General features: G+C 33.6%; 1 protein-coding gene across 1 annotated transcript in view; it reads left to right on the top strand.

Annotated features, from left to right (window-relative positions):
• Positions 1 to 15,145, top strand: part of NEK1 (NIMA-related kinase 1) — a 156,074-nt gene that overhangs the window by 131,813 nt on the left and 9,116 nt on the right. The window contains exons 27-32 of the mRNA XM_014535229.1: positions 485 to 661; positions 2,879 to 2,999; positions 5,576 to 5,664; positions 6,477 to 6,724; positions 11,862 to 12,013; positions 14,772 to 14,980. Coding sequence (XP_014390715.1) covers positions 485 to 661; positions 2,879 to 2,999; positions 5,576 to 5,664; positions 6,477 to 6,724; positions 11,862 to 12,013; positions 14,772 to 14,980 — 996 coding nt within the window. The remainder of the gene's footprint in view (positions 1 to 484; positions 662 to 2,878; positions 3,000 to 5,575; positions 5,665 to 6,476; positions 6,725 to 11,861; positions 12,014 to 14,771; positions 14,981 to 15,145) is intronic.

Here is a 15,145-nt window from a genome sequence, read left to right as displayed (position 1 = left end):
CCCTCCTCTTCTCCCTCTAAAAAAACATAAAAATAGTGGGTTACTGATTTTAATTTGTTTTGTGGATTTTCATTCTCTGTGGCAGTGGTTTTCAACCAAGGGTGATTTTGCCCACAGAGGACACTTGGCATTGTCTAGAAACATTTTTGGTTGTCACCTGGAAAGGGTGCTAGAGGAATCTAGTGAATAGAGACAAACAAAAACAATTAGTTAAGAATTTCAAAATACCATTGTAACACACATATATTAGTTTCACCAAAAGGAAAAAGAAAGTAAATCATATATTAACCACCTTAGAATTCATTGTGTATAATTAAAATAAAATTTGGTTGTCATGTACCTTAATTATTAATTTCTAATACATAACAGAGCTTAACCATTAATTACCTGTTATAAGAATGCAATTTTTGAACTTTTCTCTAAATGCTATTACTGGTAAAACACTTGGAAAATGTAGCATGATTTTTCATTTTTATTGTTTCAGAGATTTCTCCTGAAGGGGAGAGTTACAAACCCTTAATTGCTGGAGAAGAACAAGTAAATTGTATTTCACTTGAAATGAACCCATCAGCTACTGTTGATTCTTCTGTTGAGACAAACAGTCCAAAGTTTAGGGAGGTGTCTCCACAGATATCATTGAAACCAGAAGGAAATGTGGATGGTATGTGTTAAAGGGTCAAAATGAGCTGTATTTAATTGAATAATACTTTGATCTCTTCTTTTTTTTTAAGTTACTAATATTTTAATGTGCCTATGAATCTCCAAGAAGGGGATATGCTATGTATCATTTACCAAATTCATTTGTCCATGAAACTCTTGAGGCCATGTCTTCCTCGAGAAACTTTTGTTGCCTAGAAGGAATTATTTTGGGTTTTCTCTTCTAAATTCTCCTTATAAACCAAACAGTTCTTTCTTCAGTCAACCTCTGTCTTGCACTTCATGAGAGACTACTAAAAACGGTAGCTGCTTAGATAGTTCCTTAGCTAATCACTGAGTTTGTTCAGAACATTTTCTGTTGTTCTTGTTTTCACAGGTACCAAATTTTCTGCTACTGTATAACAAGAATCCCCTTTTCTCTAGCCTCCAATAACTTTTTTTCACTGGCCAGTCTCTCACCAACTGTCCCTTTGAAGCCTTTCAACTTCTGCCTGTTGCCCAGTCCCAAAGCCAGTGCACATGTTTTAGGCTTTTGTCATGTCAGCACCCATTTTTCAGATAAGAAATTCTGTTTTAGTTATCTATTCATGGAAAACAAATTAGTCTTACAGCTTAGTGGCTTAAAATGACTATTATGTTTTATCTTACACTTTTGTGAGTTAGGAATTGGGAAGATCCTTCTCTGCCGTGTGGAGAAACCCTTAATTGCTGGAGAAGAACAATTGCTGGCATCACTCAGGGGTATTCTGCTGTCAGCTGGGCTGATCTGGAGCGTGCAAGATGATGTCACTCCCTGTCCTGGCAGGGCTCAGCTGGGCCTGCTCAACTGGGCTCCTTTTTTTTTTTCATTTTAGTCTCATGGCCTTGCCATTCAGTCTTTCCTGAATAGTTAAGCTTCTTTTAGGGTGGCTTTGGCTTCCAGATTCCAAGGTGGACAATGCCAGTTCTCTTAAAAGCTAGATCTAGAAAGGACATAGCAACATTTCAGTCGTACTCAGTTGGTCAAGGCCATCACAGCACTGGGCCAGCACAAGGGGAGGGGAGAAAGAGGCCCTTTTCTAGATGAGACAGATGTCAGGGACTTGCTGTATGTGTGACCACCTTTAATTCACCACAATAACTTAAATATTTTTATTCATTAGAATCATAGTTAGTACGTATCATAGCCTTTTATTTTTTAAAAAAAGCACACAAACACTTTTAGGCATAGAATAGAGGCTGTATAGCCTAGTGCAAGAGTCAGCAAACTTTCTAAAAGAGCCACAGGGTATATATTTTAGACTTAGCAAGCAAAACAATCACAGATCTACTTTGTACAATGAGTCATATTTATATGCTTAAGGTGCTACAAAACAATTGTTCATGAAAAAGTTAATAAAAAAGAATTTCCCCCAAGTGCTTACCTTATATGAGTAACCCCCAAAAGTCATTTGAATAAAAGATAAAAACTTTAAGGATTGATACAATATCAATTATCTTTCTAAATAGGACAGCTAATTGGAAACTTTTTAAATCTAGAAGGAAAGAGTATTTGGATTTTAGGAAAAAAGAGGAGATGCTGCTGGCTTAAATAAGATAGCATTGATATCAGAATTGGAGAGGAGTTAACGAAGAAGAAAAACTCTTCTCATTATTATTTATTTTCAGAAAATATCAACCAGGTAAAAAATGAGTCACTGCCAGAAAACAGAAGTAGTACCTGGTTATTAATTGTTTGAAGGTCTAGGAAATTAGATTTAGTGCACTTCAATTATGTTCTTAATATCATTGTAAAAATCTAGGTAATAGGATTTTTTTCTTTTTTGGTTTTTTGAAGATAGATTTTGGTAATTGAACTTCCCTGTCAGTTATTAATCCATGATAGTACAGTCTATTCTTCTTCCTTGTTTCTAACCATAGATATTGTTTTTTTAAGCTACTTTTTATACCTTCTCTAAAAGCAAATTGTATATTACCGAAATTTTAGGAAAGAAAAAATTTTATTTACTAATAAAAATACAGTGTGCAATATTTCTTTTCAGTATTTTTATTGCAATGAAAAATTCAAAAGGAAAAATCTATCATTTCAAACGCAGCTGAACTAGAGAGTTAACACAATACTTTTTCCTGTTATCATTAATATATTAGCCTAAAACTAGGTAATGATAATTTCTAGAAATTCATTCCATTTTCTCTAAACTAATTTTGCTTTGAGATTTTTTTGTTATGCTTTTGCTTTCAGAACCTGATGATTTGGAAACAGAAGTTCTAGGAGAGCCATGTGGAACAAACAAAGAAGATGGCTTACCTTTCCCTGTAACTGATGTATGGATTAGTGAGACGAAGGAAACAAAGGAAACTGAGTATGTTACCTCTTTTTTCTTGTATGTCAAAACCTGGATCCCGTTTTGTAATTCATTTTTTCAAAAAGTATGTTTTTATTGATTTCAGAAAGGAAGGGAGAGGGAGAGAGAGATAGAAACATCAATGATGAGAGAGAATCATTGATTGGCTGCCTACTGCATGTCCCACATTGAAGATTGGCCCGCAACCCAGGCATATGCCCTGACCAGAAATTGAACCATGACCTTCTGGCTCATAGGTGGATATTCAACCACTGAGCCCCGCCAGCTGGGCTATAATTCACTTTTAAGAAATACTATCATGGCCGGGTCAGTGTGACTCAGTGGTTGAGTGTCTACCTATGAACCAGGAGGTTTGGTTCGATTCCCGGTAGGGGCACATGCCTGGGTTGCAGGCTCAATCCCCAGTGTGGAGCATGCAGGAGGCAGCTGATTCTCTCTCATCATTGATGTTTCTATCTCTATCTCTCTCTCCCTTCCTCTCTGAAATGAATAAAAATATAGTTTAAAAAATACTGTCATAATCTAATATTACCCTATATCTTATACCTTATAAAAGTAATTTAATTTTTGGACATTATACTCATATGGTTCAGAAATCAACAAGTATATAAAGACATACAGTAAGAAGTCTCTTTCCACCTCTATCCCCATCCAGCAAATTCCCACTCTCCTCCTTCAAATATCTTTAATATGTACATAAGCAAAAACAAATATATAGTCCACCTCCCTTTTAAATATAGTTGTTAATATAATGTACACAGTATTTTCAACACTTTACATTTTTAGTCAGTAATCCAGGAATATTTTTCATATTAATACATACAGTGCTTCCTCTATTTTATGACTATTTAGTATTCCATTTTATGGATAAACCACAACTCAGCGTCCTTTATGAATTCATATGCTGCAATGTATTCATTACCTTTTAATAAAGTCATTTTGCATGAATGTAAATATATCTATAGGATAGATACATAGCTGTGTAATTAATGGGTCAATTCCATTTTTATAAAATGCATTTGTAATTCAATTATTGTTCTCCCCAAAGGTTGTACTCATTTATGCTTTCAGAAAAAAATGTATAAAATGTCTTATTTTCCCCATAGCCTTGCTAACCTTTTATTATCAGAGTTTTTATTTTTGCCAATCTGATAGTATCATGGTTTAGGGTCTTAGTTTATCTATCTTATTATTGGTAAAGTTGAGCATAACTTTTCAAATGTTTAAGTTTCATTTCTATTGTCTGTGAGTTTCTGTTTATATGGAAATAGGTCTAAAATATTGAGTGATTATTGAAACAAATTTATATTGAATAAAACATTTCCATATACCAGAAAATATAATTCTATGTAAAATCATTATATATGTGCATATATATGTCTGTAATTTTAAAGGAAAAGTATGGTCGAATGTCCACCAAACTGATAACAGCACGGGAAACTAGGATTTGAGTGGTTAGGGGTGTCTTAAAAGAAACACTACTTTTTTTTTTAATTGAGGTAAATTTATATAACATAAAGTTTATCATTTTAACTATTTTTAAATGTACAATTCAGTAATATTTAATACATTCGCAGTGTTGTCCAACCATTATCACTGTCTGGTTCCAGAACATTTTTACCACCCCGAAAGGAAACCCTGTACCCGTACAACAGCACTCATTTTCCCATCCTCCCAGCCCCTGGCAATCACTAACGTGCTTTCTGTCTCTATAGATTTGCCTATTCTGGATATTTCATATGAAATAATACAATATGTGGCTTTTTGAATCTGTCTTCTTTCACTTAACATAATGTTTTTAAAGTTCATCTTTGTTGTAGCATGGATCAGTACTTCATTCCTTTTATGGCCAAACATTTTTCCATTATATGAATATAGCATACATTTTTATCCATTCAGCAGTTGATATACATTCAGCAGATGATGATGGGTCATTTTCAGTGTTGTTTCTACCTTTTGGCTGTTGTTAATAGCAATTCTGTGAACATTTGTGTACAGGTTTTCATTTGAATACCTGTATTCAGTTCTTTTGGCTGTATACCTGGAAGTGGAATTTCTGCAGCATATGATAATCCTGTGTTTATCTTTTTGAGGAACCAAGGAATACTACATTTTGAATGAAGAAATGTATTACTTGTATGATTAAAAAGAAATAGTTTAAAAATTAAAAATAGAAAATTGTTCAAAATTTGTAACTAAAAAAGTAAAAACTACTTAAATTTGATATAGGTGAAAAGTATTAAGAAGATAAAAACTGCCTATGAACCAAACCCACAGAGATAAATTACTGCTACCTTCTGGAATATATTCTTCTAGTCTAGAGATTTTCAACTGTTAAAAGAAATGGTGAGGGAAGTTGTTGTGAATGATTATGATTGCTGAAGATTTGAACGGGGTAAAAAATATATTGTGCTTATGAGGAAGTATACATAGAAATGAAAAAGATATTTAAGAGAGAAATCACAGCGTGCCAGTGAAGTTTAGTTCTGTTTTTTTTATATTTGAGAGTGCTATTTCTAGTAAACTGTGAAGTTGTTTGTTTGTTTTTAAACTGGTATACCTATATGTGACAGATTAGAAGATAGGATCACTATTCAGCAAAATGAAGTTTCTGAAGAAGGAATCTTAAGGAAGGTGGATCAACTTAGTGAAGTTCATATAGGTAAGCATCCTTGTATTGGTCTAATTACGTTCTGGAAGGTTGTGAACACTAACCTGTTTTATTTGGACAATATATTAATAGAAACTATTCCTTTTCAGTCACCTCAATCATTTAAAAAATGTAATAGACATAGAGCACTGGACTCTGCATTTATAAGCCTGGATTGCTTGACAGTGTGAGCAATAAAACGTTTAGGTCATGTATTTTATTAAATGTTCAAAATGAAAAGAATTGCTTCCCCAAACTAAGGCAATATACTAAGGACATTCATAAGTTGTCTTGTTTTCAAAAGTTAATTAAAATATAAAAAGCATACTTTTTTTCTATCTAACTTATAGGAATAAAGATAAACTGAAACTAAATATGAGTGTCTAAACAGTGTTTCTTCACATTTTCTTGCATCTGTGTGTACATTTTAGAGTTTCCAATGTGATGGAAGTATATAACATTAAGTCTTTTTTCTGAAAATGAGACATTATATCCTGTTAAAGATTACTTATCAGATAGTACAATTACATACAGCAGGTCCTCTAATAACATCATTTTGTTCAGAGTCATTTCTTTATAACATTGATGAGACATAGTAGGAACTTACTCTTGTTTATATCAGTTAGCCTATTGTAAAATTGGTTTTGTTATAAAGTTGCAGACATTAAGTGAGGGCTATATATATATTTTGATTTTGTTTTTCTGGTAGACATGAAGGTTTTTTGCTAGAATTTGTGTTAAATACTATGCCTTATCAATATAACTTAGAAATTTTATTTAAGTGCTATATAGATTTATCTCATAATTTTTGCTTTACACCACAGAACCTGGAATAGGTGATTCTCCGCACTCTAAATGTGATGTAGATAAATCTATGCATCCAGAACCATTTTTCCATAAAGTGGTTCACCCAGAACACTTGAATGTAGTCTCTCAAATTCAGTCCATTCTGTGTTCACCAGAAGAATCCTTTCCACTTCGATCTCACTCTGGTTCACCACCAAAAAGGAAAAACAAGAATTCCTTGCTGATTGGACTTTCAACTGGTTTATTTGATGCAAACAACCCAAAGGCAAGTATGCTCCTCACATGGAAAATGTTATTCATTTGGTAACAGTTTTATGGATTGTTTGTCTTTGATAAACTGTAATATTGAGTTTTAATCTCTTAAAAACACAAGCACATATACTCAGACATACATCAAAACAATTTACAGAAACAACAAAAAAACTTCCATTTTATCATCTGAGATACTGAAAACAATCAGGACAAAAACTCTTTCATTGGCTCCCTGTTCAAGGTTCTTTTTATAGGGTTTTCTTTTATTTAGTAAAATATCTCTCTTACATTATCTTTCTTTCCCACTACCCAACTCAACTTCCAATGTTAGTATGAGACTAAGTTTAAGCAATGTATTTTAAATGGATAGAAGTATCATATTGCCTAATTTGTACATAGAAAGATTAATAGATGTTCATATCACTTTCTGATAGAAGTTTTTCAGACACATTTCTCACTTGCTAAATATGTAACCAGTTTTTTCTTGATAAGAAAATAGAGCATTATCTCTATAGAGAATTTAAAAATACAAATAAAGAAATAACATATTATTTTATATTACTTTTCATATATATAATTTTTATATGTAACTTTTTACCAAAATAGAATACATGCCTAATCTTTTTTTCACCTGCTTTTCTATGTAATATGTATTATAAAATTATTATAAATAATCTACAAAAATAGCATTTTGTCATATTGTCAAAAAGTCTCTCATATCATCTTTAATGGCCACAGATTCCATTTGTTCTACTATATCATTATTTTTAAACCAATCTTTTATTTAGGTTTGGGCCTTTATGTTTCAGTTTTTGTGATTGCCATCCCCTGTATCTTTTTACATATCCACAATTATTTCCATAAAATAAATTCCTGTAAGTGCAATTTAAAAATACATATATTGCCTAATTTCCCCATTAGAAAACAGTTTATAGTGCTGTCAGTTGTATGTGAGAGTCTATACTCTAAATAGCACCAACTATTATCATTTACTTAAAAATTATGTATTTAATGAATGAATAATGGTGTTAATTTTTTTAAATTTGTGTTTTTGTATTTCCTCGGAAGGTTGAATATTTTTAATATATTTATCTATATATGAATGAGTTGTCTGAGTTCTTTTTTTTGGTTTAATTCTCACCTGAGAGAGAGAAAAACGTAGATGTGAGAGAGACACATCGATTGGTTATCTCACACACTCCCCAACCAGGCCAGCGATCGAGCCTGCAACTCAGGTACATGTCCTGACTGGAATTGAAGCTGGGACCCTTCAGTCTGCAGGCTAACACTCTTACCACTGAGCCAAACCAGCAAGGGCTGAATTCTTTTGTCCTTTATTGTTTTTTAAATATGTCATTTTGATTTTTCATTTAATTTTCCAATTAGATAAGTTTTGTGGAGTATTTTCTTATGCTTAAGTATAGATATTGCTAAATACTCTCACTTATTTAATAGTAGTTAGATTTTCAAAGATATAAACTTGGTGTAACAGACAAGGATTATCATATAACTCATGTACTTCTTTTGCATTAAAGGTGTATAGCTGTCTTTAGCCCAAAGCTTTTTAAAAACCTTATTGTTGTCTTTAAAGAGAGGGAAGGCAGCGGTGAGGGTCACGGGGAGAGATTAATTGGGGAACTTACATGCATATATACATAGCCCATGGACACAGTCACTAGTGTGGTAAAGGCTTGGGAGGGGTAGGTACAGGGTGGAGGGAGTCAATAGGGGAAAAAGTTAAGAGGACATCTGTAATACTTTCAACAATAAAGATAAATTTAAAAATAAATACAATTATGACTCCTTACATAATACATTCAATTATTTGATTTACTTTCATGACCTTAGTTTACACCTCACTAGTTCTGTAAAAGTACTTTGGGAGAAAAAGGCAAGAAAAAAACATTAGGAAATCAAAGCAATCTGTAGCCATTTCAGACAAGGACAGAAAACCATATCTGCCTATCCCATAAATCTCTGAAATAATGCTGATCTTGAATCGTGAAGATAAGCATTTTTATAATCTGTTTCCTAAAATGGGATAATTTAACCTCTTACAAAGATTTCTTGTTATAGCAAATGTAAAGTGGGGAAAATATTAATGTACAATTTACAACTAGCACATGTACCTTAATGTCTTCTTTTCATTTGCTAAAATATCAGTCTATAATAATAAAAGTGTAATATGCTAATTAGACCAGACAACTGAATGACCTTCCAGACAACCTTCTGGATGAAGCCGGGGCTGCGAGGGCCAAGGCTGTGAGGGCCGAACCCCTTGCACGAATTTCGTGCATTGGGCCTCTAGTTCTTAGATAATGTTCATGATTTTTGCCTTTGGTAGGTGCTCATAATTTTTTAATTAGTGTTTTAAATTCATTTTTAACCCAGTTTATGGGTTGGAGTGAGCAAATATTTATAAAAACTATTTTTTAAATCCTCACCTGAGGATATGTTTTTTGATGATGAGAGAGAGAGGGGGGAAAAACATCAATGTGAAAGAGAAACATCTATTGGTTGCTTCCCATATGCTCACCAACTATGATCAAACCTGAAACCTAGATATGTGCCCTGGCCGGTAATCGAACCTGCAATCTTTTTGGTGTACGGGATGATGCTCAAACTAACTGAGCCACCTGGTCAGGGCTATTGAAACTATTTCAAGGGTGAAATGTTATATTTTAATTGCAGTAAACAGAAGCTAAACAGATGTGCTCATCATAAACCATTTCACAGTATAACCAGAGTATTACTAATTAATAATTTTTATGAAAAATACTACTGACAAAAAAGTGAGTTGCAGGTTTTTTATGTTTTAAAGTTTTCTAAAACATTGATCTCCTGTTTGATTTATAATGGCACCAAATGCTACTAGCTGTGTGAAATCATTCTATAAAGAATCTAGAAAAAAAGATTAGTCTGACTAAATAAAGATGTAAGGTGACATGTTATAGATAGCTATTTTCAGGAAGATCTCTATGATTGTTAAAACTATAGAATATTACTTTAACAACATGAAAAAACTTAGAATTATAGAACTGAAAGTTTGCTTATATAAAATTTTCTGACGAAAGATGAATATTCTATTTAAAACTTTAACAGTCTTTCAAAGAAGACTACGAACCTAAATGATTTTTAACATAGGACGGGTAGTTGTTGGGTTGGTAGGTGTGTAAACCCATTCTGAGAGGAAGGTTGTCAAATGACATACCACTGGAAATTTCTTCCTGTTATTTTATGTTTAGTTATGAAAGCTGTTTTAAGGAGTGAAAGGAATAAATTAGAATTAAGATTTTTTTCCAGGCTAAAATTTATATCAGCCTAAAAAATAGTGCATCCTTTTGTGTAGTTGCTTTGTATTTAGGTATGTAATGCATATATGCTATTAATTTTTTATCACCGTTTATCCCCCTGTAGACCCTTCCTTCTCTACCTCTCTCTAGCCACCTCCCCCTGCAATCATTCACTGTCTTCCGTGTCCAGGAGTATATGCTGTTAATTTTTATTGATTAGCATGTATCTGGAGAAACTGTTGCTAGGTGTGTATTTTGCATACTGCTGGTTTATAATATACATGGTTCAAAACATTAAAATAATAAATATGTCAAAGATAAATTTTGCTGACAGAGATTCAGCAAAAGAAATACTTGCAGTACTATTAAATGCTTTAACAAGCAGTGTATCTTCACCATCTTGCCGTTTGAAATCATTTTTTCCTCTTGAGTGCTTTAATATGTAAATTATGTTCCAATAATGGAAATTTATCCTTTTTTATTCTCAAAAACAGGTTGTACCAATAAAATTGGCCAAGTATATAAATTTTCATTAATATGCTAAACGTTGTGTTTTCACAGTCTCCCGTCTGGTGCAGGATTCTTATCAGGGCCTTAGGAGTCATGTTTCAGATCTCACAGTCCTTAGGGTTAACCCAACCCTGAGACTTATATAATACATACTTGTTTTGTAGCCCTGTCTGTCCATTGACATTCTAATGGTTGAAAGTTAGTAGACAAAAGCCATTCCTCAAATTCCTAGTCTTATCCAACAAAGAAATCAAATTTTAAGCACCTCAACTGTATGCATGGTTTTTCCTTAGCTCGGTTTGCTGAGTTCCTTCTCACTTGCTGCTACCAAGGATTTTCAGCATGAACATGGAAGTGCCTGTCTTTAGCCTTCCAGAGTGGGAAAGGCTCCACTCACAGCCCATTGTTCATGTAGCATTGTTAGGCTTTTTTGTTGTTGTTAATCCTCACCTGAGGATATTTTTCCATTGATTTTTTAGAGTGGAAAGGAGAGAGAGAAAAACATCGATGTGAGAAAGACACATTGATTGGTTGCCTTCACACACAGCTTGACCAGTGCTTGGGATCGAGTTTGCCACAGAGGTACATGCCCTTGCCTGGAATCGAACCCGGGACCCCTCAGTCCCCAGGCCGACGCTCTTTCCACTGAGTCAAACCGGCTAGGACTTTGCTCCCCCACTAATTTGAGGCCCCTCATTTAACCATTGTTGGCTAGCCAGCAACTCCTAGTGATAAAGTGGTACAAAGAGCCATCAATTGCGTGTAATGGTGCTTAGCCACACTTCAGATTAACTTTTAAGATTTGGGGGAAAATACAGGTGTCCCCCAAAAATGTATGCATACTTAATAGCTGATTGCTCAATTTTGAAAATGAAATGTATTTTAATAAACAATGCCTTTATTCAAAGTGTATGTATACATTTTGGGGAGACACCCTATATATATGGCGGGTTAGCCATAGGAAAGTAACAGAAAACTTGGCAGAGATACCATGAAAGGGCACAATATGGACCACGAGTGAGAAGGAGCAAACCGGCAGTTTCTCGCAATGCCTGATTCCTCACAGATTTCCAGTTCCATGATATGAGTACATCCCTAATAAACACCTCTCCCTACCTTTTAAAGGTGACCCTATGTTGAAATCTATGTGTTGAATCCCAAACATAACTCCCAAGTTTAGTTTCCTCACTGAAATTCAAAAGAATTAGTTCTCACCTTGGGCAAGTGAGCCTTTAAATATATATACTAATATAATAACAAAATTATCTTTAGCTCTAATTTTATAAATTTTTGTTTTTATTTTCTAATTATCATACTCCTGACAAGAAATCTGTTGCCTTTTCTTAGATGTTGAGGACATGTTCACTTCCAGATCTCTCAAAGCTGTTCAGAACACTGATGGATGTTCCCACGGTAGGAGATGTCCGGCAAGACAACCTTGAAATGGATGACATTGAAGACGAGCACATTAAAGAAGGACCTTCTGATTCTGAAGACATGTGAGCGCGAAGTCATTAACAGAGAGTAACACTAACAGAGTTTCTGAGTTTATAAATGTTCTACCTGGACAGTTTCTAAAAATTATCTCTAGCTAACTTTTCACTACTCCTTTAACTTTTTATAACATATTTAAACTACAGTCATGCAAATTTTGATATGTATTACTGCCTCAACCTAGTATGGCTTAATCTCACTTGTAGAATATAAGAAAATAGTTTCTCTTGGTGTTCCCTGTCTTATTCACCACTTAGCATCCAGCATAATGGCTTGCACCTGGTAGGTGCTTAATAAATATTAAGTGAATGATTGTTAGCAGAATAATGACTGTTTAATAGTGCAACACCACACGATATAGGGGTTGTAGTGGGAATTTATGAAGTGCTTACTTACTACACTACAATTCCCCAGGAAGATGACCAGAAAGCTCCATCCTCATCTATCTCCTGATGGGAATGATTTCAAAACCATGGCAGTGGGGAGTTAGTGGGTGGGATAGTTGTTTGGTTGTGTGTGTGCACTTGCTTACATGTGTGTTCTACATGTAAGTAACTTAATTGCTTTCACAAAATTCCTTTCTTCATGATTCATAGGGAATCTAAAATCTAGCAGGGTCATTTAACCAATACTTCTGAGAATGGTTGGAAGTGATGGCCCTTTAGACAGTAATCCCGCTTCACATTCTTTGATATCAGTTAGTCCTCTTACCCCTCAGACAGTGTTACAGATTTTGGGGGGGAAATAAAACCAGGACACCCTGGAATAAAGTGTTTGAGAAGGTACAGTGTATTTAAGTCACCAGGAAATACATTACAAGATATTAGAATTTGGGTGATTTATTTTCTGATTTTTTAATTAAATTTTCTCCTTTTTCACCTCTGCCATTTAGTAGAAAGAACTTGTGTTTTGGTCTGATTGAAAGCATTAGATCAGTCTCACCATTTCCCTTCCTATAATATTTGAGCCAGGGTTACTTCATCTGCTGTATTTTATTTTCTCTCTTTGTTTTTCTTAAGTCTTACCCCTTCTTAAATTTCTAACCAAATTTTATTTTTAAATGCTGCTTTCTTTTTTAAAAATTTTTATGGGGTTCTGTAGAATTTTGCTGGTACCCTCAAAATTTAGAGAAAAAGTTACCTTTTTATCTTTGTTTTCTTCTGCTTAACTCTGGTCATTAAGCATTTTAACTATCTTTTTATTATGCCTATTGGAGAACACAACATTTCAGCATCTTTATGGTTGACAAAGTGCTAGGTAGCAGTTTTTTCCTCAGTTTTTATAAAGTCATCCATTTTTATCTGAGTAAACTATAGCTTAATTGTGGCTTATGTTCTTTTAATTACTAGTTGATTACAATTTTATTTTAAAATTTAAGTTAGAAGCCTTTAACATGATTTTTTAAATTTGAAAACTAATATTTTTTTAAGTAAGTTAATCCATGTCTGTACAGGAAATTTCACTTGATGTTTTCTTTGGGAGGAAAATTAATTTATTTAAATCCAAACTTTACTCAAAATTGACTGATAAGAAAGCCTACTAAAAGGTGAATTTGGGACCAGGTTTTGAAGTACCTGAGACAAATTTTGAAATGTTCATTTCATAGAAGATCATAATCTCATTTTTCCTTGCAATGGCAGACTTAGCAGTCCTGCTTATTTTACTACCATTAAGGAGGCCACTAGTTCCTCTAGGCTGGCCACTAGAGGGTTTTATCCACAGGTCAGTGTTCAGTCATTGTGGTAATGGTACATAGCAGATGTGCCTGTTATGCTACTTTTGTAATTAAATGTAGTAAGTTAAGTGCTACTAGTAGGATGATCCAAAAATATTAGATACTCTCTTTTCCTCATAGATGCTTTGCTTTTCTATAGCTACTACAAAGTCAAAGTGTAGGAGTTTGTACACATAAGTACAAAATAAAGCTATTTCTACATTAAAGATTATTTTCTTTTTCTATTAATGGAAATTTTATTTTCTGTCTCACATAATACTGTTGATATTTTAGTTCTTCGGTAAACATTTGTCTATTTGATCGGAGTGTTAACTTTAGGAAAGGCGTTAACCTATTTGCATGCCACTTTAGGAGAAAGAAGCAAATCATAGGAGAGATAACATTGTGAGTATGAGTACGTTTTGGGGGTATTGTAGAAGTGGTCACAGGATTTAGAATTCCGTCCTATAATTGTCATTTATTGACTGTGTGACCTTGAGTAAGTCATTTAAACACTTTGATTCACAGTTTTCATGTCTCTTAAGTGAGTTTTATGTGAATAAGATTTAAATAATAGGATAAAACTAAAGTACTATATAAATGTATAATACTATTTGCATAAATTAATTCATTTCAGCATCTATATTTCCATGAAAATAGAATTAATATCCTGAGCAATTTCTTGGAAATAGGATTCCCCACATAAGATTATTATGGTTAATGTATTATAATTACAGTAAAGTCTACTTATATACTTTAGGAATATTTTCAAGAATAAGGATCGAAAGATAAGACTTCTGGTGACCATTTTATTTACTAAATCATCCAATTAACCTGAACATATAATTCCCTAAGTATTTCCATTTCTAAGAGTTCAGATGCCCAGTGAGGGTTTATATGGAAAGCTTTTTGTATAGTGTGCAATTATTATACATCCATACCAAGATTTTGCTGAACTTTCAAAATTACATAAAAGAAAAGTTTTGGAGTATTAAGTGTTTGAGTAGAAATACATGGGCTTTAGTAGTGTTTAATTTTTTAAATTTCAGTGTGTTTGAAGAAACTGACACAGATTTACAAGAGCTTCAGGCCTCTATGGAGCAGTTACTCAGAGAAGAACCTGGGGAGGAATATAGCGAGGAGGAAGAATCAGTCCTGAAGAACAGTGACCTAGAGCCGACTGTGAACGGGACAGATCCAGCCGATGAGGAGGACAATCCCAGCAGCGAAAGCGCTCTCAATGAAGAGTGGCACTCGGGTGCGTGATCACGATTGGGGTGGGCCTTTTCCTTTTTCAGTGTGTACACATATTTCAACTAGAGTATGTTTTTCTGATATCTAATATGAACCATTTCCAGTTTTATTTTTTGTTATTTTTATTTTTTAATATATTTTTATTTATTTCAGAGAGTAGGAAGAGGGA

The sequence above is a fragment of the Myotis brandtii genome, unplaced genomic scaffold, assembly GCF_000412655.1.
Source record: "Myotis brandtii unplaced genomic scaffold, ASM41265v1 scaffold14, whole genome shotgun sequence".
Taxonomy (NCBI): Eukaryota; Metazoa; Chordata; class Mammalia; order Chiroptera; family Vespertilionidae; genus Myotis; species Myotis brandtii.
This window is presented reverse-complemented; position numbering and strand designations above follow the sequence as displayed.